General features: G+C 31.9%; 4 protein-coding genes across 6 annotated transcripts; 2 read left to right on the forward strand and 2 right to left on the reverse strand.

Annotated features, from left to right (window-relative positions):
• Window positions 1-1,463: 1,463 nt before the first annotated feature.
• On the forward strand, window positions 1,464-3,812 carry LOC119614445 (UBX domain-containing protein 7). The gene is made up of 2 exons (XM_037970570.1): window positions 1,464-2,333; window positions 2,554-3,812. The coding sequence occupies exons 1-2, from the start codon at window positions 1,626-1,628 to the stop codon at window positions 3,406-3,408; spliced, it is 1,563 nt and encodes a 520-aa protein (XP_037826498.1). The 5' UTR covers window positions 1,464-1,625; the 3' UTR covers window positions 3,409-3,812.
• Window positions 3,813-6,487: 2,675 nt separating this feature from the next.
• LOC119614442 (transmembrane protein 104 homolog) lies at window positions 6,488-12,162 on the reverse strand. Of its 3 annotated transcripts, none has more exons than XM_037970565.1 (5): window positions 11,744-12,162; window positions 11,479-11,673; window positions 11,032-11,348; window positions 7,511-7,755; window positions 6,488-7,441 (listed from the first exon to the last, which is right to left on the reverse strand). In XM_037970565.1, the coding sequence occupies exons 1-5, from the start codon at window positions 11,786-11,788 to the stop codon at window positions 6,663-6,665; spliced, it is 1,581 nt and encodes a 526-aa protein (XP_037826493.1). In that variant the 5' UTR covers window positions 11,789-12,162; the 3' UTR covers window positions 6,488-6,662. The 3 variants fall into 3 exon arrangements, with proteins under 3 accessions (XP_037826493.1, XP_037826492.1, XP_037826494.1); XM_037970564.1 differs by having other exon boundaries at window positions 11,458-11,673; window positions 11,744-12,161; XM_037970566.1 differs by having other exon boundaries at window positions 11,458-11,673; window positions 11,905-12,159.
• A 3,937-nt stretch (window positions 12,163-16,099) lies between these two features.
• On the forward strand, window positions 16,100-16,899 carry LOC119614444 (inosine triphosphate pyrophosphatase). The gene is made up of 2 exons (XM_037970569.1): window positions 16,100-16,429; window positions 16,484-16,899. Exons 1-2 carry the CDS (start codon window positions 16,192-16,194, stop codon window positions 16,807-16,809), a joined length of 564 nt encoding a protein of 187 aa, XP_037826497.1. The 5' UTR covers window positions 16,100-16,191; the 3' UTR covers window positions 16,810-16,899.
• A 139-nt stretch (window positions 16,900-17,038) lies between these two features.
• LOC119614443 (UDP-N-acetylglucosamine transporter-like) lies at window positions 17,039-21,006 on the reverse strand. Its single transcript, XM_037970568.1, has 3 exons — window positions 20,708-21,006; window positions 20,504-20,623; window positions 17,039-18,256 (listed from the first exon to the last, which is right to left on the reverse strand). Exons 1-3 carry the CDS (start codon window positions 20,718-20,720, stop codon window positions 17,328-17,330), a joined length of 1,062 nt encoding a protein of 353 aa, XP_037826496.1. The 5' UTR covers window positions 20,721-21,006; the 3' UTR covers window positions 17,039-17,327.
• Between the last annotated feature and the right edge of the window lie 1,454 nt (window positions 21,007-22,460).

Raw genomic sequence — 22,460 nt, forward strand, 5'->3', positions numbered from 1 at the left:
GCATATTTGTGTAAATAATTGTATTACACAAAGAAAAAAATTTTGCACAAGAACTTTTTTTATTCGATTTTACTTTTACACTTGCTGCTCTATCTATCCGTTACACGAACCGTTCTCTTCGAATAACTAAACACAATTGTTCTTTTTCTCTTATTGGCTCAAGCAATAACATTACAATTTGACAGCTGATTTTATAAGAAAGCAAAAATAATCAAAAAAAGATATAATAAAACTTCATAGATGTAATTTTTATAATTAAAATATTAATAATGTACATATTTATATTAATTTTGCTTAGTGAAGAAGTTTAATTTTCTCGCGTAAACTGTTAAAAAATAAATTTGTTTTTAATTTAAATTTCTATCGTCGAATATATGGCCACCTCCTGTTTGTCATTCCATTTATTTATGTTGACGTTTGCAATTCTACCATAAAAGAGCATAGAATAGAAGAAAAGCGAAAATGGAAAAAGCTCATTAACCTTTATTTTTTAGTGACATTTATTTGTTTTTTGTTTTGGTTTGGTATTTTATTGTTAGCTATTCATAATCATCATCACAGCTGTGGTTTTGAAAGAGGGTAAAAACGAACGAACGAACGAAAACGAACGAACGAACGAACGAACGAACGAACGAAGAACGAAAAACGAACGAACGAACGAACGAAAAGAACGAACGAAACGAAAAGAACGAAAAAACGAACGAACGAAAGAACTAAAGACGAAGAAAGAACGAAAAAAGAACGAAGAAACGAAGAAACGAACGAACGAAAGAACGAACGAAAGAACGAACGAAAGAACGAACGAACGAACGAAAACGAAGAACGAAGACTAACGAACGAACGAACGAACGAACGAAACGAACGAACGAACGACGAAGAACGAACGAACGAACGAACGAACGAACGAACGAACGAACGAACTAACGAAGAACGAAACGAACGAACTAACACGAACGAACGAACGAACGAACGAACGAACGAACAACGAACGAAACGAACGAACGAACGAACGAACGAAACGAACGAACGAACGAACGAACGAAACGAACGAACGAACGAACGAACGAACGAACTAACGAACGAATAACTAACTAACTAACTAACTAACTAACTAACTAACTAACTACTAACTAACTAACTAACTAACTAACTAACTAACTAACTACTAACTAACTAACTAACTAACTAACTAACTAACTACTACTAACTAACTAACTAACTAACTAACTAACTACTAACTAACTAACGAACTAACTAACTAACGAAATAACGAACTAAAAAACTAACTAAGCTAATTACTACCCGATTTGCATTTATCAAATATTTATCTCAGTGTAAAACTATTTAACGTCCTTCTTTACTTCATTTAACATAAACAAACTCCTAAATATTACAACCCTGCATAAAGTTTGCAAACAACAAACATTACAAATAAAAAGAGAGCCCAACAAAGCAATTTAAGAGCAAAATTCGATACAGCTGTCAAATAACGGAAAACGTAAAGCAAAAACGAAAAAGGCAAAAAAAAGATTTTTTTATTGGTAAAACAAATTTGAAAATTTTATTTTCCAACACAGAGAAATTTTGAAAACACTAAAAATACTAATTTAAAACGGGATTATAACATGTCCCAAACGCCAGATGAATTGGTGCAAAGTGTCTGTGAAGTAACTGGAACGAATGAAGCAGAAGCCAAGCATTTGTTGGCAGCATGCAACAATGATGTTGAAGCTGCAGTAGCATTATTTTTTGAAGGAGGTGGTGTGGCCACAGCCACAGAAGATGCTGAGGCTAATTTGCCCCTAATCGACGATGATGATGGTGTGCGCGCACCTATAGCACCCATACGTGAACAATTGATTGGTCCAGAAGATGATAATTTCTATGCTGCCGCACCACCACCACCTACAGGACGTTTAGCACGCAGTGCCAGTAGACGCGTGAAGGTTTGTCCTTTGAGGGATTTTGCCCGAGAGGGAGCTTTAATGGAAGAACAACTGCAGGCTTCCGGCAGTTATGTGGCTTTGAATAATTTATATGAAACAGCCTCGAACAGTCGTGCCAGCTCTAGACGAAATCGTGCAGCTGATATGGTTACAGCAGCTCAAGCGGCTGAGCCCAAAAAGAGTCGTTTGGAAGATCTATATCGTCCACCGACTGACATAGCATATGCTGGCACCTTTCAGGCGGCACGTTCTCGCGCAGAAGCCCTAAAACAGTGGTTGCTGGTAAATGTACAGAGCGATAGTTTTGATTCGCAGCTGTTGAATCGTGATGTTTGGCCAGATAAGGCGTTGCGAAAGCTGATGAAAAGACAATTCCTATTGTGGCAGGTAGGTAAAGATCGTATAAAACCAAGGTTAATGAAACTTTGGGAGTACATATTAGAAAAATGTGTTATTTTGGAAAATCAATAGAAATCATAATTTCTTATTTTTTTAAATATTTATATTTTGGAAAGTATGAAATCATTTAAAGAAATGTTTAATATTAGCACTTCATTATTATTACGTAATACGGAAAGTTTTATAATTAGTTTCGTTAAATTTTCAGGTTGATTCTGATTCTTCCGAAGGTCGCCGATTTGTGGCTTTCTACCACTGTGCCAAGCTGCCGTATTTATGTGTCATTGATCCTCGCACCGGTGAGGAGATATGGAAAAGTTCAAATCCAAAACAATCTACCATACTCAATGATTTAAAACAATTTCTAATCGATCACAAGGACTTTAGCCAAGAGTTGGAAGATGATATGGGACCCTCAACCTCTACTAAACGTACGGCAACGGCCATTTGTCTGGACAGTGACGGTGAAGAAGCTGGTGGTAGCAAATTCAATATCGATGAGGATGAAGGCAACTCAAATGCCAGTAGTTCTTCCCATACAAATAAGGGTAATCCCAAGAAACGTAACAAAATTATGGAACTATCCGAAGAGGAACAAATTGCTTTGGCCATACGCAACTCAATGCAAGAGAATGGTGGTGCAGCTGCCAAACAACGCAAATCGAATGGTTCGGCCAGTAATGCCGAGTTGGGCGATGACGATGCGGCCAGTGATTTTGGCAGTGTTGAAGAATTCGTTGAGGATGACACCAAAAGTGCCTGTGAACGCACATCTTATGAAGAACAATTGGGTTCGAATAAAGACGAACTCACCATGCTTAAACTAAGACTTATCAATGCCGCAGGCGCCGATGAAGTTGTTCAATTACGTTGGCCTTCCGATACAAAATTGGAAGTGTTGCGCTCTTATATCACACAATGTCATTCTCATATTCCAAAATGTGGCTACAAATTGATTTGTGCTTTTCCACGTAAAACTCTGGAAACCGAAAATAATGACAGTACATTAAAGGAATTCGGTTTACATCCCTCTGCCAATTTACACATCACTTTAGATGACTAAAAACTCAACACTCAATCTCTCTTTTCAATCACTCACACATTTAACGTTGTCGTTCGTTACTATCATTGTTTTCTATAACTTTTTTTATTATTATTATTTTTTTTTTTCTTTTGTCTCATAGACGATAGAGTCGTCCTTAAGACTTCTTGTTTATTTTCCTATTCATTATATATTTTTCACTATTTTTTTTGTCTAATTTTAATTATTTTCTATGAATATATGTCTTTTTTAGCTTTTTTCCTATTTCTTTGTGTATGTTTATGATTGTTTGCCTTCCATTTTAAAGATGGTTGGAAGCATTATTTATTGTAGATGTTCACTTTGATATACATACAACAAACAACAATATTATTATTATAATTATTAAAGAAAAAATGAGAAAAATAAACATTTAATTAAGTCCATGTTAAGGTAAAAATTCCAAACATTAATAACAAAATATGTAGTGTTTTTATTTTTCATTTAAGCTTTGTGCAATGATTTGGTGGTGAAATTCGTTCGATTGTTCGAAGAAAATTTGATTTTATGGAGAAAAATTCGAGTTTCCAGTTTAGTTCTTTTTCACTTTTATTCCAGTTATGGTTTAGCTTTATTTCAGTTATAGTTCGGTTCTAGGTCTGTTCTATTTTAGTTCTTATTCACTTTATAGTTCAGTTCTAGCTTAGTTCTTTTTCACTTATAGTTCCGTTCCAGGTCAGTTCTAGTTCATTTCTGGTTCAACATTATTTTAGTTTTGGTTCGGTTATGGTTTAGTTCTAGGTCAGTTCTGTTCATTTTTAATTCCAGTTTAGTTCTTATTCACTTCTAGTTCAAGTTCAGTTCTATTCTTGTACTAGTTCAGTTCTAGTTCAGTTTTAGACCAGCTCAAGTTCAGTTTTAGTTCAGTTCTATGTCAATTCTAGTTCAGTTCTAGTTAAGTTCGAGTTCAGTTCTAGTTCAGCGCAGTTCCACTTCAGTTCTAATTCATTTCTGTTTCAGTTCTAGGTTATTTCTATTTCGGGTTAATCTTGTTCAATTCAGTTCCACTTTAGTACTTTCTCACTTCTATACTTCAAGTTCAATTCTTGTTCAGCTCTATTTCGGTTAAGTTCTAGTTCAGTTCTACTTCAATTCTAGTTTAGTTCTAGTTCAGTTCTAGTTCCAGTTCAGTTCTACTTCAGTTCTAGTTTAGTTCTAGTTCTGTTCTAGTTTAGTTCTAGTTCAGTTCTAGTTTAGTTCTAGTTCAGTTATAGTTCAGTTCTAGTTCAGTTCTAGTTCAGTTCTAGTTCAGTTCTAGTTCAGTTCTACTTCAGTTCTAGTTTAGTTCTAGTTCAGTTCTAGTTCAGTTCTAGTTCAGTTCTAGTTCATTTCTAGTTCATTTCTAGTTCAGTTCTAGTTCAGTTCTAGTTCAGTTCTAGTTCAGTTCTAGTTCAGTTCTAGTTCAGTTCTAGTTCAGTTCTAGTTCAGTTCTAGTTCAGTTCTAGTTCAGTTCTAGTTCAGTTCTAGTTCAGTTCTAGTTCAGTTCTAGTTCAGTTCTACTACAGTTCTAGTTCAGTTCTAGTTTAGTTCTAGTTCAGTTCTAGTTCAGTTATAGTTCAGTTCTAGTTCAGTTCTAGTTCAATTCTAGTTCAGTTCTAGTTCAGTTCTAGTTCAGTTCTAGTTCAGTTCTAGTTCAGTTCTAGTTCAGTTCCAGTTCAGTTCTAGTTCAGTTCTAGTTCAGTTCTAGTTCAGTTCTAGTTCAGTTCTAGTTCAGTTCTAGTTCAGTTCTAGTTCAGTTCTAGTTCAGTTCTAGTTCAGTTCTAGTTCAGTTCTAGTTCAGTTCTAGTTCAGTTCTAGTTCAGTTCTAGTTCAGTTCTAGTTCAGTTCTAGTTCAGTTCTAGTTCAGTTCTAGTTCAGTTCTAGTTCAGTTCTAGTTCAGTTCTAGTTCAGTTCTAGTTCAGTTCTAGTTCAGTTCTAGTTCAGTTCTAGTTCAGTTCTAGTTCAGTTCTAGTTCAGTTCTAGTTCAGTTCTAGTTCAGTTCTAGTTCAGTTCTAGTTCAGTTCTAGTTCAGTTCTAGTTCAGTTCAGTTCTAGTTCAGTTCTAGTTCAGTTCTAGTTCAGTTCTAGTTCAGTTCAGTTCTAGTTCAGTTCTAGTTCAGTTCTAGTTCAGTTCTAGTTCAGTTCTAGTTCAGTTCTAGTTCAGTTCTACTTCAGTTCTAGTTCAGTTCTAGTTCAGTTCTAGTTCAGTTCTAGTTCAGTTCTAGTTCAGTTCTAGTTCAGTTCTAGTTCAATTCTAGTTCAGTTCTAGTTCAGTTCTGTTCTAGTTCAGTTCTAGTTCAGTACTAGTTCAATTCTGGTTCATTTCTAATTCAGTTCCAGTTCAGTTCTATTTCAGCTCTTATTCGGCTCTTAGTTCAGTTCTGGTTCAGTTCTAGTTCAGTTCTAGTTCAGTTCTAGTTCAGTTCTAGTTCAGTTCTAGTTCAGTTCTAGTTCAGTTCTAGTTCAGTTCTAGTTCAGTTCTAATTCATTTCTAATTCAGTTGTAGCTCAGTTCTAGTTCAGTTCTAGTTTAGTTTCAGTTTAGTTCAGTTGAGTTCTAGTTAAACATTACTGGATATTCAAATGTTTTTTACGTAAGTATCACACTAATCCCTTTCGTAATCCTCATAATTCGAAAAAAGTTTTTCTCTTATTTTTTTATATTTAAAATATATTTATTTTTCATATTTTCAACATTTAAAAATATATACAGGATTTATTCTTTAAAAAATAAAATTCTTTAAAATTTTTAATAGTTGGTTGATTCTTTTGTATTGGTTGGTTCACTTGGGAGAAACGCCATATAATAATTCAGTTAGTTTTTCAGTTCGAATTTAGGTATTTGTGTTTTCTTTGTTTAGTTTTAAAACTAAATCTAAATCTATAAATATAGTATATAGAATATGTATATAATATGTAAGTATGTATAAAAAATAATCTAAAATTGAGCTTCTTAAAAACTATTAAAATTGTTTCTTTCTTTATGTTTTACTTTAAGAATCTAATAATAATGACATTTTATGTAAAAAAATAAAATGTTTCTAGGAAGTACTTTGTATTTAGGAGATAATTTCAAATGGAGGGTTTAATTTTTTAATTCTTTCTTTAATTGAGCACATGAACGAACAGTTTTTAAAAATATTTTGAAGATAAAACATTTTTTTTGTAACTTTTTTTTCTAAAAAGGTTTAAAAAACCTTAAATAAAGGAAGACTTACTTAACATTAGTTAAAAGAGAGCATAGAAAATGAAAAAAACTTTAAGACTTAGTATCTAAAAAGAAATTCAAAGTAACCAGACTAATGCAACCCAAAGCCCACATTAAAACAAAAGCCAACCAGTATATACTGCGAAAAGGACTTTGGTAATCATTGACCACACCACTGCCCAACAGTTCACGACAAGTATTGCGTGCATAATATACCAAAGCAATGGGTATTATATATTGTATACCGGCACCTGCATAACTGCCCGTAAAGGCCACTAGACTGGTTAAATTCTCCGTAAAGTAAGTGATGGCAAATGGTGGCACTATCGCCATTAGAGGAAATGAAATGCGTCTTACAAAGAAATTATATGACTCAAAACGTGTCATATCTAAGAATAAAGTTTGCAAATTATTACGCAATGTTATGGCTATAATGGGGAAACTGGCCGACAATGTAAACACGGGAAACAAAGCCAAAAAGTAATCTATCACCACCAGGAGTTCGGCCTTAAAACTATGGTCATCTGTTTGGTCTGGTATAAAATTCAATGTATACAAATCTTGCAAACGTTCAAATGCAAAGATACCAGTCATGGCCAGCAGTATGTAAAACAAACATATCACTATATAATCAGCACACAATATACGACGAACGGCCAGTTTATCACGTATGGGCGCCAGCAGACTGGGCAACGAATGATGGCACATAAACGAATAAACACAAGCACCAAATAAAGCGGGTACACCATAAATATTCATTGATACGGGATGACCTTTGGCACCTTCTGTTATAAGCAATTTCAATGCAATGGAGATCATGAATATAAAAGCTGTAAATTAAATGGAAAGTATATTGCAATAAATGAAGAAGAAATCTTTGTTTAATTAGTCACACTTACCACACCATCTAAAGATGACGGTGATAATTTGTAAATATTTTGTTTTTTGTACACTAAATGCAACAAATGGTCCAAAGATGACAGTGAATCCAACCAGAAATAAGCGATACACATCAAGACGTGTAAGATTATGAGTTTTCCAACATTGTTGTACGGCATCGTCGGTGTCATTACTGGACCCAATCAAATTTAATGCATCAATACTGAGATCATGATCGGTGAAATTGTTTGGATTTTGATGATCACTAAAAATTGGAGTTCATAAGAAATATAAAAAACTTTAACATTTTTCTTTCTTCTAGTTCAGTACTAATTAATATATTAATTGCTTGTTGTCGAACATCAAATGTATTAGATATTTTTCGTCGCGCTTCCATTCTGTTTATAAAAATAATTACATATTTTAATTACTGTTTCCATTTTCATTGCCTCATTGATTTGATTTCTTTTATCACTCTAGCACTGCCTAATAAAATCAGAACAATTGATTGGTTCACTTAAAATACAATATATAAATATGTTCCCTAAAAACCAATTTATCAAAAACATGTGTCTTTTGACCTTGAAATATTTTTATTAACAAATAATTTAAAAATAATTTGTTTAAATGCGATTAAATGTAATTGAACTCTTAAGAGTAATAACATGTGGAAATAAATAATAGCACATTAAAATCCAAAATGCTTTCTTTAGAGAATCGAGTTCAATTTTAAATGGGAACAAATTGACTTAAACTTCAATTCTAGTACAGTTCTAATTCAGATCTAGTCCATTTTTGTTCAGTTCTAGTTCAGTACTAGTTTAGATCTAGTTCTGTTCTACTTCAATCCTATTTCAGTTCTATTTTAGTTATGGTTCAGTTTTAATTCAATTCTGTTCTGATTCAGTTCTACTTCCATTCTATTCAGTCCTACTTCAGTTCTAGTTTAGTTCTAGTTCTAGTTCAGTTCTAGTTCAGTTCTAGTTCAGTTCTAGTTCAGTTCTAGTTCTAGTTCAGTTCTAGTTCAGTTCTAGTTCAGTTCAGTTCTAGTTCAGTTCTAGTTCAGTTCTAGTTCAGTTCTAGTTCAGTTCTAGTTCAGTTCTAGTTCAGTTCTAGTTCAGTTCTAGTTCAGTTCTAGTTCAGTTCTAGTTCAGTTCTAGTTCAGTTCTAGTTCAGTTCTAGTTCAGTTCTAGTTCAGTTCTAGTTCAGTTCTAGTTCAGTTCTAGTTCAGTTCTAGTTCAGTTCTAGTTCAGTTCTAGTTCAGTTCTAGTTCAGTTCTAGTTCAGTTCTAGTTCAGTTCTAGTTCAGTTCTAGTTCAGTTCTAGTTCAGTTCTAGTTCAGTTCTAGTTCAGTTCTAGTTCAGTTCTAGTTCAGTTCTAGTTCAGTTCTAGTTCAGTTCTAGTTCAGTTCTAGTTCAGTTCTAGTTCAGTTCTAGTTCAGTTCTAGTTCAGTTCTAGTTCAGTTCTAGTTCAGTTCTAGTTCAGTTCTAGTTCAGTTCTAGTTCAGTTCTAGTTCAGTTCTAGTTCAGTTCTAGTTCAGTTCTAGTTCAGTTCTAGTTAGTTCTAGTTCAGTTCAGTTCTAGTTCAGTAGTTAGTTCAGTTCTAGTTCAGTTCTAGTTCAGTTCTAGTTCAGTTCTAGTTCAGTTCTAGTTCAGTTCTAGTTCAGTTCTAGTTCAGTTCTCAGTTCTAGTTCCAGTTCTAGTTCAGTTCTAGTTCAGTTCTAGTTCAGTTCTAGTTCAGTTCTAGTTCAGTTCTAGTTCAGTTCTAGTTCAGTTCTAGTTCAGTTCTAGTTCAGTTCTAGTCAGTTCTAGTTCAGTTCTAGTTCGTTCTAGTTCAGTTCTAGTTCAGTTTCTAGTTCAGTTCTAGTTCAGTTCTAGTTCAGTTCTAGTTCAGTTATAGTTCAGTTCTAGTTCAGTTCTAGTTCAGTTCTAGTTCAGTTCTAGTTCAGTTCTAGTTCAGTTCTAGTTCAGTTCTAGTTCAGTTCTAGTTCAGTTCTAGTTCAGTTCTAGTTCAGTTCTAGTTCAGTTCTAGTTCAGTTCTAGTTCAGTTCTAGTTCAGTTCTAGTTCAGTTCTAGTTCAGTTCTAGTTCAGTTCTAGTTCAGTTCTAGTTCAGTTCTAGTTCAGTTCTAGTTCAGTTCTAGTTCAGTTCTAGTTCAGTTCTAGTTCAGTTCTAGTTCAGTTCTAGTTCAGTTCTAGTTCAGTTCTAGTTCAGTTCTAGTTCAGTTCTAGTTCAGTTCTAGTTCAGTTCTAGTTCAGTTCTAGTTCAGTTCTAGTTCAGTTCTAGTTCAGTTCTAGTTCAGTTCTAGTTCAGTTCTAGTTCAGTTCTAGTTCAGTTCTAGTTCAGTTCTAGTTCAGTTCCAGTTCAGTTCTTGTTCAGTTCTAGTTCAGTTCTAGTTCAGTTCTAGTTCAGTTCTAGTTCAGTTCTAGTTCAGTTCTAGTTCAGTTCTAGTTCAGTTCTAGTTCAGTTCTAGTTCAGTTCTAGTTCAGTTCTAGTTCAGTTCTAGTTCAGTTCTAGTTCAGTTCTAGTTCAGTTCTAGTTCAGTTCTAGTTCAGTTCTAGTTCAGTTCTAGTTCAGTTCTAGTTCAGTTCTAGTTCAGTTCTATTTCGCTTTTAGTTCAGTTTCAATGTTATTATGGTAATTATGGGGAAAGGTTAATAAATATTTTACATGTCCTAATCCCTTGGTACTAAATAATCTTTATCTAAAATCGTTTACCTGAATTATGCCTAAATTCTTGTACTAATAGCAGATGTATTTAATATGGAAAATCCTTGTGCGTAAATTAGCATTGACGATTAGGTAGGATGTATGTTGAAAAACAACAACAACTAATAATATTTGTGTAAATGATTTGTTAAAATCTTGGATTTTGTTACATTCTGAGGTCTATCTTTTTAGTAAATTTAAATAATTTGCCATTTATTAAAAAGCAATTTAATACATTAGTATAATAACTTAAGTTATTTTTAATCAGAATCATTTGCAAATTATAAAAAAGTTTGATATTAAACTCTTTAATAAAAATTAGTTTTGTTTGTTATCCTCTAAAATTGGCTATTTCACAATAATTGCTTTCTAGTTTCAAAAAATAATTCCCATATTTTAGTGAAATCTACTGATAGTATTTTAACTTTAAATGATTTTTTTCGCACTTATACAGTTAGTAAATAAGTGCTAATTAAAAGCCATATTATCCAATGTACACAAATTAGGTTTTTGGATATTTTACATATATTTAGATTTATCATAGGTAAACACAGATATTTGAATCATCAAATGTATAGGATTAAATCTATAACGAAATCAATGCTTTTGTATGATGTTTTCAAACATATCCCAAACACAAGTAGTAAGCCTCCTATAAATGAAATCATTGACCTAGTCTATTATTATATACATTTCCCTGGAGTTTCCAAAATTTCTAGGCCAACTTTCAAAATATTTCTTTTAAACACTTGTATACACAACAAACTCCATGACGAAGATAATATAAATAAAAAATACAAAAACACTTTCATAACCAAGCAGTACATTTACTTACCAAAACAAATCACGCAAACTTTTGGCAACAGCAGCTGAATAAATGCTCAAATCACCATACAGATAAATAGAAATGCAAAGATAGAAGAATACTCGACCGAAATCATTGAAAAACAAAGTAGCCATTTCACCCAATTCAAATTTGTCATCTAGTTTATAGTAGACCAAAGTGGAGCCATGAGCATAGAGAGGCATACGTTCCAGACGTGCGCTAGCATCATGACTGGGTGGTAATAACGAGGCCGAGGGATCATCTGTATCAAAATCAGCTTCATCTACGGAAGCCGATGCTGAGGGCAAATCTTCGCGGGAATCAAACTTTAAAGGAAGAAAATGATAAAAGTTTCAAATTAATTAGATTTTGTGTTATTTGCTTAAAACTAAAAGTTTTCGTTTGTGTATTTTAAATTGGGAACAGGGTGCCTACATCGTAACTACGTTTAAGAACCTGTAAATTTTGCCACGTTTTCACTGCATTGGCGGCGGCCATGGCTTCAATGATGAAAGTCACCGTTATATAGGATATAATGGCCAATAAAATTATTATAATCAGGGAGAGAAACCAGCCAGCTTTAGCAAAAACACCGGGCAAAGTAAGGGCACCAGTGCCCACTATCAAATTGAAGATGAATATGAAACCCACCTGAAAGAAAAAGCAATTAATTTAGTAGTTATTATTATATTGTCGAATAGGTAGCATTGTTGCTATTAACTCCATTCAATGAGCTGCGGGTAGTTGTTCGTATATTTTCAGGCATTTTAACACTTGCCACACAGTCCACTTAATTAATATTTTTACTCTGTGGAGATAGTTATGGGCTGCTGTGATTCACCGTTTATAAAAGATAAATGCGTTTTGATATTTTCAACTTTCCTTCATGACCATTGCCCCGTATAATTTTCCTTAGTTTTTTGTCTTTTGTGCGTTTGCTATTGTGATTGTCTTCCACAACTCTACTTCGGTTTGCCCGCTGTAATCTGGACTAGCTTATCGCTGCTGTCGTAGTTCTGTAGTGAAATTTTTTCACAATCTTTTTTTTTTTTGTATTTCGCCGATTTTTCTTTGTTATTTTAGTAATGGTATACAAATTGTTTTTGCATTTTGTCTTCTGCTTTGCTTACTGTTTTTATTTACATCAAAAAATTTTTTTTTCACTCTCTTTCATTATCTATACATCTTCTATTGCAATTTAGAGATGTCATTTATGTGAGTTATCGTTTTCTTAACAGACAGAGTTGTCAAAGAACAAATCGAATAAAAATAGCTAAAAAGTAGGGTTCTATAAATCGACTTTCGAATAATCGAACAATCGACTTTTGTCGAAAAAAAGTCGAAAAGTCGAAGTCGACTATTTTGTTCCAAAAAAGTCGATAACTCGACTATCGTCTATGAAAAAAGTCGAAAAGTCGACTTTGTAAATAAAAGTCGAAAAAAGTCGAAAAGTCGGAAAGTCGAAAAAAATCGAAAAGTCGAAAAGTCGAAAAAAGTCGATAAGTCGAAAAAAGTCGAAGAAAGTCGAAAAAAGTCGAAAAGTCGGAAAAAGTCGGAAAAAGTCGAAAATAGTCGAAAAGTCGAAAATAGTCGAAAATTTTAAAAAAGTGGAAAAGAGGTCAAAAACTCTAAAATAGTCGGAAAAACTCGAAAAAAGTAAAAAATAGTCGAAAAAAAGTCGAAAATAGTCAAAAAGTCGTAAAAAATCGAAAAGTCGAAAAGTCGGAAAAAGTCGAAAAGTTGAAAAAAGTCGGAAAAAGTCGAAAAAAGTCGAAAAGTCGAAAAAAGTCGGAAAAAGTCGGAAAAAGTCGAAAAGTCGAAAAGTCCAAAAAAGTCGGAAAAAGTCGAAAAGTCGACCATTTATAAAATACTAAAAGTCGAAAAGTCTAAAAGTCGACTTTTAAATAAATGAAAAAGGTCGAAAAGTCGAAAAATCGACTTTTCATAAAATGGAAAAAGTCGAAAGGTCGATAAGTCGACTTTTAACTAAATGCAAAAAGTCGAAAAGTCGACTTTTCGTTTCAACTATAGAACCCTACTAAAAAGGGAATAACAAAATGAAAACAAATAAACTTTTTCGATTCAAATACGGTTTTAAAGAAATGTATGTATATGTATTTTTAAAACAATTAAATTTATCGAAAACTTTCTATAAATAGAAGATTCATAAAACTTGTTCTATAAAAATAAAATTTAGTTAATATTTCCTATTCTATTAAAAGAATATTCAGTAAAAATTTTATTTAAAATGAAAATTCATCGATAATTTTCTAAAGAAAATAAAATTTATCGAAAATCTTATACATAAAAGAAAATTTTCACTATAAATATAAATGTTATCGAAAATTTTCTCCATAAAAAAAGAAAGTTGCCAAAAATTCTCTCTATGAAAAGAAAAGTTATCGAACACATTCTATTTAAAAAGAAAAATTATCGAAAACTTTCTCTATAAAAAGTGAAGTTATTGATAATATTCTCTATAAGAAGAAAAGTTATAGAAAATTTTCTCTATAAAAAGAAAAATTATCGAAAATTTTCTCTATAAAAAGAAAAGTTATTGATAATTTTCTTTATAAAAAGAAAGTTTATCGAAAAATGTCTCTATTAGAAGACTTTATTTTCTTTTTAGTTATCGATAAATGTTCTCTATTAAAAGAAGATTTAAAGAAATTTTAAATTTTGTTAATAAATACTAAGTGGAGTCAATTTTTCATTTGACTAAAGTCTAGTCTATAGTCTGGAATATAGTTTATAGTGTAATCTACAGTGTTGTCTATAGTGTAGTCTATAATGTATTCTATATTGTAGCCTATAGTGTAGTCTGTAGTGTAGTCTATATGGTAGTCTGTAGTGTAGTCTATATGGTAGTCTATAGTGTAGTCTATAGTGTAGTCTACAGTGTAGGCTATTGTATAGTCTATAGTCTAGTCTATAGTCTAGTCTATAGTCTAGTCTATAGTCTAGTCTATAGTCTAGTCTATAGTCTAGTCTATAGTCTAGTCTAGTCTGTCTATAGTCTAGTCTATAGTCTAGTCTATAGTCTAGTCTATAGTCTAGTCTATAGTCTAGTCTATAGTCTAGTCTATAGTCTAGTCTATAGTCTAGTCTATAGTCTAGTCTATAGTCTAGTCTATAGTCTAGTCTATAGTCTAGTCTATAGTCTAGTCTATAGTCTAGTCTATAGTCTAGTCTATAGTCTAGTCTATAGTCTAGTCTATAGTCTAGTCTATAGTCTAGTCTATAGTCTAGTCTATAGTCTAGTCTATAGTCTAGTCTATAGTCTAGTCTATAGTCTAGTCTATAGTCTAGTCTATAGTCTAGTCTATAGTCTAGTCTATAGTCTAGTAGACTATAGTCTAGTCTATAGTCTAGTCTACAGTGTAGTCTATAGTGTAGACTATAGTCTAGTCTATAGTCTAGTCTATAGTCTAGTCTATAGTCTAGTCTATAGTCTAGTCTATAGTCTAGTCTATAGTCTAGTCTATAGTCTAGTCTATAGTCTAGTCTATAGTCTAGTCTATAGTCTAGTCTATAGTCTAGTCTATAGTCTAGTCTATAGTCTAGTCTATAGTCTAGTCTATAGTCTAGTCTATAGTCTAGTCTATAGTCTAGTCTATAGTCTAGTCTATAGTCTAGTCTATAGTCTAGTCTATAGTCTAGTCTATAGTCTAGTCTATAGTCTAGTCTATAGTCTAGTCTATAGTCTAGTCTATAGTCTAGTCTATAGTCTAGTCTATAGTCTAGTCTATAGTCTAGTCTATAGTCTAGTCTATAGTCTAGTCTATAGTCTAGATAGTCTAGTCTATAGTCTAGTCTATAGTCTAGTCTATAGTCTAGTCTATAGTCTAGTCTATAGTCTAGTCTATAGTCTAGTCTATAGTCTAGTCTATAGTCTAGTCTATAGTCTAGTCTATAGTCTAGTCTATAGTCTAGTCTATAGTCTAGTCTATAGTCTAGTCTATAGTCTAGTCTATAGTCTAGTCTATAGTCTAGTCTATAGTCTAGTCTATAGTCTAGTCTATAGTCTAGTCTATAGTCTAGTCTATAGTCTAGTCTATAGTCTAGTCTATAGTCTAGTCTATAGTCTAGTCTATAGTCTAGTCTATAGTCTAGTCTATAGTCTAGTCTATAGTCTAGTCTATAGTCTAGTCTATAGTCTAGTCTATAGTCTAGTCTATAGTCTAGGTCTATAGTCTAGTCTATAGTCTAGTCTAGTCTATAGTCATAGTCTAGTCTATAGCTATAGTCTAGTCTATAGTCTAGTCTATAGTCTAGTCTATAGTCTAGTCTATAGTCTAGTCTATAGTCTAGTCTAGTCTAGTCTAGTCTAGTCTAGTCTATAGTCTAGTCTAGTCTATAGTCTAGTCTAGTCTAGTCTAGTCTAGTCTAGTCTAGTCTAGTCTAGTCTAGTCTAGTCTAGTCTAGTCTAGTCTAGTCTAGTCTAGTCTAGTTAGTCTAGTCTAGTCTATAGTCTAGTCTAGTCTATAGTCTAGTCTATAGTCTAGTCTATAGTCTAGTCTATAGTCTAGTCTATAGTCTAGTCTATAGTCTAGTCTGTAGTCTAGTCTATAGTCTAGTCTATAGTCTAGTCTATAGTCTAGTCTATAGTCTAGTCTATAGTCTAGTCTATAGTCTAGTCTATAGTCTAGTCTATAGTCTAGTCTATAGTCTAGTCTATAGTCTAGTCTAGTCTAGTCTAGTCTAAATTTTCTCTATAAAAGAAAAGTTATCGAAAATTTTTTATATTAAAAGAAAGGTTATCGAAAAATTTCTCAACCAAAATCTCTATAAAAAGGAAGGTTGGCGGTAATTTTCTCCATAAAAATAAAATTTATAAAACGTTTTCTATTTGAAAAAGGTTTATCGAAAAATATTTTTTTAAAAATTTTCTTCAAAAAAAAAGTTTTTTATAAAAAGAAAATTTATCGTTGTTTTATAACGATCGATTAATAATAATCGATTTTTTTCAAAGAAACGTTATTTTTAAAATTCCTTTGCATGAATGTTTTTAAGTTATCGTATTTTTTTATAATACAAAAAAGTTACAACCCTGTGTTAATGTCAAATTTCTTTAATTCTCTTTCTATATTTTTCTTTTTTCCAACCGGCTGTTTCTTGTCATTGTTTTCTATTTATTTTTAAAGTGTGTTCCTAAAGTTAATAAAAACCATGTCAAAACCCATAACATTTGTTACCGGTAATGCTAAAAAACTGGAAGAATTAGTGGCCATCTTGGGTCCCAACTTTCCACGTCCGGTAATATCTAAGAAAATCGATTTACCCGAACTGCAAGGCGAAATAGAAGAAATTGCTGTTAAGAAATGCAAAGAAGCCGCACGTCAGGTGGATGGTCCCGTATTAGTGGAGGACACATGTTTATGTTTTAATAGCCTTAAGGGATTACCCGGTAGGTGAATAGGTGTTTTCTAATTGAAAAATGCCACTTATAATACAATTATAGGTCCCTATATCAAATGGTTTTTGGAAAAACTACAACCTGAAGGTTTACACAATCTATTGGCCGGTTGGTCAGATAAATCCGCTAAAGCTGTGTGTACTTTAGCTTTTTCTGAGGGCCAAGACTCAGAACCTATAATATTCCAAGGCATTACAGAGGGTAGTATTGTCGAGCCACGCGGTAGTCGTGATTTTGGTTGGGATCCCATATTCCAGCCTACTGGCTATGATTTGACTTATGCTGAATTACCTAAAGAGGAAAAGAATAAGATTTCTCATAGATTTAGAGCACTGGATGCTTTCCAAAAGCATTTTGGTGTTACGAAGTAGATTTTAAGTTTATTTTTGATATAAAAATTGTATTTTGAATACAATTCCAAAAAAAAGTAAAACCAAATAAATTTATTTTTGAGAAACTTGTTTGCGAGATTTATCAATATTTCCTTAAAAAGGAAAATAATATCAAAAATTTTCTATAGAAAGTAAATTTAAGGAAAATTTATTAACTTTTGCTCTAGAAAGAAATTTTCTACAGAAAACATAATAAAAACAAAAACACTATTTTTTTTCTGAATAAATAAAAATTTTATTTTTATTATTACTTGGCATTTTAATACACAACATCAGTATGTACACAGTAAAAATTGTAAGGATTTTTTTTCGTTTTTTTTTCCACAAATTGTACGCATAAAATAATTTGAGATTTATTACATTTTTTTTTATAAATTTACTTAAGACATTATGTAGTGTGATGAAGGCTTATTTTCATAAATACTGTAAAATCTAAAAAGAAAGATAAAATTGCTTAAATGTTAGAAACACATATTACACACATTAGAATAATTAATTTAAGGTAAAAGTTTTTCCTCATCTGGATGAGGTTGATGAGAATTGGTAACAATTTTAATGGGTCCTGCAGAGTTGGAGGCTTTCTTAGGATCGTAACCGTATAAAAATATCGAAGCAATGACCAATGCGGCACCAAAAGTAAATTGTAAAGTTAAATTAAAGTTGAAAATATAAATAGAAGCCACACAGGAGATGATAATGGCCAGGGAGGTGGCAAAACCTTTTAAAATATTATCGGCATATTTGACCACAACGGCTACAATTAAACCACCGCCTGCTTGTAGGAATATTAAGTACCAAATGAATAAATCATAACCGAAGAAGAAACCTTGATCGAATATCTTAGTAGAGTCACTAACGAAACAGGTAATGGTACCAAATGGTATGCTTAATAAGGACAATTGAACATTACGCATCCATACTGAGATATCGGCTCCCTTAAGAATCTTTTCAAAGTAAATACCAGCAAAACCGGAAAGGAAACAAGCACCCAAAGCTGCTAGCAAACCCAATAAAGGTTTCTGTTCTGGTCCGCTAGTGGAAGCGGCTGCTGCTGCTGCTGCACCTTCTGTTACCGTTTGAGCCAATTGTACGAGTATAACACCAACTAGCAGTAATACCAAAGCTCCCCACTGTGTGGTTAATAGTTTTTTGCGTAATATCACTACAGCAAACATGGCGGTTGTTAAAATTTTCAATTGATATGTCACTTGATAGGTGGCTGCATCTAAATGTGAGGCCGATACATAGAGTAGATTATTTTGTACAATATACACCAAAGAGGGTACACAAACTTTAAGTGTATCCATGGGATTGGCGATAATAGTTTTATGTAGAGATTTAAGGAACTTCTGTACATCTTTACCCTCTTCATTGAATACGAGAAAGAGACAGGTGACAAGTTTAACCACTTCGGACATGAGAACGGCTGAAATTTAAGATATTAAATATGAAATTTTAAAGAAAAAGTTAAATTTAGAGCAAATTTTCTTAAAAAAAAATTTTAGCGAAAAATTTTCTATAAAAAGAAAATTTAACGAAAATCTTCTATAAAAAAGAAAATTTAGCGAAATTTTTCTAAAAAAGAAATATAAGTTAACATCAGTATAAAAAGTTGAAAACCATTAATATTTTGTATAAAAATAATTAAAAACAAGTAAGAAATTATAGTCGGGCGAGGCCGACCATATAATACCCTACACCTGTTACAAAAATGAAATGTGATTTTGTTTTCATAATAAAGCATTGTAGTTGAATTGTACCTTGCCTCAGATATACTTAAGCCATTTATTGTTGAATAAAATTGTGGACATTTAAGTCAAATTTTGAAGAGGGCTTTGTATAGGTGCTATGGTCAAATGAGACCCTATAATTATAAAATTCATGAGAGTCATCAAGGCTAGTATAGCACTTGGTTTTGCAGCTTTTTGTTGAGATACGAGTATATTAAACATAATTATGAATTTAAAAGCCCTATTCGTCGGGTTGGGGGCTAGGTGAAATAATGGACCGATGTTAACCATTTTTAATTGGCTTTGTCTCCGGTACCATAGAAGATCATGTGCCAAATTTCGTTGAATTATCATCAAAATTGCGACCTGTAGTTTGATTACAAGGTCTACAAGCCCTATACAGGTGTTCAGTTGTATGGGGGCTAGTTGAAATAATGGACCGATGTTATCCACTTTCAATAGGCTTTGTCTCCGGTGCCATAGAAGATCATGTGCCAAATTTCATTGAATTATCATCAAAATTGCGACCTGTAGTTTGATTACAATGTTTACAAGTTCTATTCAGGGGTTCAGTTGTATGGGGGCTAGGTGAAATAATGGGCCGATGTTAACCATTTTCAATAGGCTTTATCTCCGGTACTATAGAAGATCATGTGCCAAATTTCATTGAATTATCTTCAAAATTGCGACCTATAGTTTGATTAAAATTTTTACAAGCCCTATTCAGGGGTTCAGTTGTATGGGGGCTAGGTGAAATAATGGACCGATCTTAACCATTTTCAATAGGCTTCGTTCCTGGGACAATAGAAGATCATGTACCAAATTTCATTGAATTATCTTCAAAATTGCGACCTGTAGTTTGATTACAAGGTTTACATGGACGGACAGACGGACGGACATAGCTAAATCGACTCAGAAAATGATTCTAAGCCGATTGGTATACTTTAAGGTGGGTATAGGACCAATATTATTGTGCGTTACAAACATCAGCACAAACCCAATATACCCTCCCCACTAAAGTGGTGTAGGGTATAAAAATTACACTCAACTTTAAGTGCTTGTAAAGAAAACCAAAGATATCATATAAATTTATCAATGCTAAAAAAAATAGTAGATAACAAACAGCATTGTACAATTTTTCTTTGAAAGAAATAAAAAGATATCAAGTACATAGAGATTCGTCTAAAAATGTTGAAAAAAACACGTTTCAAATAAATATTTGCAGAAAAAAAACCATATGTACTTGAATAAATGCTGAACATTTAGCGAATAAAGTAAATATGTATGTATTTACTTTGGCATTGATGAATTTTTTATGGGTATCTATTATTGAGGTTTTTGGGGGGTATTTATGATCTTAGGAATAATATTAAAAAAGAGAAGAAATCTGAAGAATTTTGTTTTTGTTTTAGAAGAAAATACTATTATAATTTGTTAATATTCTATGAACTATACATTATTTGTTTGTCTGTCCCCTTAAACCTTACATTATCGGTTAGTAAGAAACAATCGAATGTAACTTCTCTCATTTTCTGCTTGATCTACAATATTCCGGAGTGGTATTTGTATATACATATAGTAGTCGTAGAAATGATGGGGAAGATACAGGTACAGATACAGAAAAAGCGTTCAAAGTTTCCTTTCAGTTTCAGATCAAGATCGCTATTCAAATTGGAATTTCAAAATCCTTAACAAAATCTATCCAAATCTAATTATAAGTTTAAAAACATTTCAATACATCAAACCATCTACTTCAGTAGGTCTATTCCCCATTTGCTCCTTTCCAGCAACAAACAAAAGATTCTCTTTAACACCTGATAAGTAAAACCAAATATATTCAACTTTTTTAAGTAGCACGTCTAAAACATACATTCATCCAAACACCAAGTGTTGATGTCAACACTTTACTCCCTTTGCTATCAACATAACAATATAACACTCACCCGTTGAACTTAGAAAAATATCGCCCGGTCTGGTGCGGGCATAACGCATGGATAAACCCAAAATGGCATTTTGTAAAGTTAATGTAATTAAACTAATATATTTTAAATGATTGGCATTCACTGCAAATAGAAAGAAAATACACTATTTAATCCATTTTACTAAACAATAATTAAATTTTCTAAAAAGTTAAACGCTTCACTTACTGTGAATATTCATTTTGTCTACAAAAAAAAACCTTCTGCAGCCACACACACACACACTTTTCTTTAGCTTAAAGTTTGTTTTAGATAAATTTTCGTTTATGTTATTTTAATTATTTATAAAATAAACATTTTACAAATTATTTTAAATATTTTCGTTTATAAACTAAATAAAATTAAAGTTTTTTTTTAATAAAATAAAAGGTTGAAAAAGCAATTTAATTGTTATACTTCCACTTTATTCAACCACTTTAGTCTTTTTGACGTGCTACTCCAACAACTCTTTTTTTTATTAACATCCACGTAAACAAAAAAACAAAAATACACAGATATTTGAAATTGGTGGCAAAAGAAGAAAATACAAAAACAGAGTATTTAACAGGGATGGCAAATAAAATTTGACATATTGTACAAAATTTGTAATTTTTAAAATTGGATGGTAGAAAATTAATATTTTTTGGCGAATTTATATCAATATAAAGCAATTTATATCAATATGAATAATTTTTTTATAATATATGCAGTGAATTAACTAAGTTTTTGCCTACCATTTTTTAAGAGAATTTTGTTTTTTGTTCATAAATAAAATTCAAAAAAAAAAAAAAAAAAAAAAAAAAAAAAAAAAACAGGTAAAAAGTAAATTTATGTTTTCCAATTGAAAATAGAGATTGTGTAGAATGGGAAAACCAAGAAAAAGATATTAAATAAAAATGTTGGTGCATTTGTTGTTGCATTTTATTATTTTTCACCAGAATTTGCACGTCAATAAAGTATTTTGCATATTGAAAATTCCAGTTAACTTCGTTGGGTTTTTCAATTTATTTTTTAATTGCTTTTTGGAATTTATTGTTTTATTGTTAAAAGGACACGTGTTAAGTATTTTTCAATTGTAATTTTCAAAAATCATATCCTCATTGTGTGAAACTGTGTAGTTATTTGCGTCAAAAATGTTTAAAGGGAAATAATGAGGCAATTCCAATATAAAAAATTAGTTTAGATTTTTAGAACAAGTGTAAATCAATGAAATTCAATTATGAGATGTTTAATCAATCATTAAAAAATATAAAATATAGAAATTCATGAAATAACACAAAGAATTATTAAAAAAACGCACTGAGTTGTCTTTCAAAATCTTTAACTGCCAAAGGAGAGCGACTTGTATCCAAGCAAAAACCATTGAAGTCCTCATTTTCTTCTCCAAAGTCCATATACGAACTTAAAAGAACACTATGTTTAAATTTAGACCTCTAAACAGACCTTAGGTTGCTTGGAAACAATATAAAGTGAACTATCGTGTGGTACGGGAAAAATACTTAATTTAGATATTTACAAATAGAGGCGGTTCTCATCACCTAAGATCCACAAAAGCAATATTTTTCAGCTAATACATACATTTATATATAGTTAGAACCCAAATCAAGAATAACTATCCAAATCCAACTACGCCTACTGTATTTTATTCATAAATAATGCATTCAAAATATGAGGTAGAATATCAAGATTCTAGCATGTAATAGTTCTATAGTGGTATACGGTGATATCCCCATACTTAGAGTGGCTAGGATAGTACTTAGTGTTAGCTTTATTGAATAAGAATCAATATTATACAATTCTAAATGAAATTCACACAGTACTCCCCAAATAGATGGGGTTTCCGTAATGTAGTTTTTGTTTATCAATACAAAATGACCAAAAACCCAGATTATTTTTGTTATAATCTATAGATTTATACCCCACTAACATTTTTTTCTAGGTC

Source organism: Lucilia sericata, unplaced genomic scaffold (assembly GCF_015586225.1).
Source record: "Lucilia sericata isolate MDLA Ls3-8-SP2 unplaced genomic scaffold, ASM1558622v1 Contig002900F_arrow, whole genome shotgun sequence".
NCBI lineage: Eukaryota > Metazoa > Arthropoda > Insecta > Diptera > Calliphoridae > Lucilia > Lucilia sericata.

Excerpts from the sequence above, each read along its gene's own strand:
- LOC119614445 (XM_037970570.1), top strand. The coding sequence starts at position 1,626 with ATGTCCCAAACGCCAGATGAATTGGTGCAAAGTGTCTGTGAAGTAACT. Across the intron at positions 2,334-2,553 it reads GACAATTCCTATTGTGGCAG|GTTGATTCTGATTCTTCCGA; the intron begins GTAGGTAAAGAT and ends TTAAATTTTCAG.
- LOC119614442 (XM_037970564.1), bottom strand. The coding sequence starts at position 11,788 with ATGCCTGAAAATATACGAACAACTACCCGCAGCTCATTGAATGGA. Across the intron at positions 7,756-11,031 it reads AGTTTGCGTGATTTGTTTTG|TGATCATCAAAATCCAAACA; the intron begins GTAAGTAAATGT and ends TCCAATTTTTAG. Across the intron at positions 7,442-7,510 it reads CGTCATCTTTAGATGGTGTG|CTTTTATATTCATGATCTCC; the intron begins GTAAGTGTGACT and ends TTTAATTTACAG.
- LOC119614444 (XM_037970569.1), top strand. The coding sequence starts at position 16,192 with ATGTCAAAACCCATAACATTTGTTACCGGTAATGCTAAAAAACTGGAA. Across the intron at positions 16,430-16,483 it reads TAGCCTTAAGGGATTACCCG|GTCCCTATATCAAATGGTTT; the intron begins GTAGGTGAATAG and ends ATACAATTATAG.
- LOC119614443 (XM_037970568.1), bottom strand. Across the intron at positions 18,257-20,503 it reads TATTTTTCTAAGTTCAACGG|CCGTTCTCATGTCCGAAGTG; the intron begins GTGAGTGTTATA and ends CTTAAATTTCAG.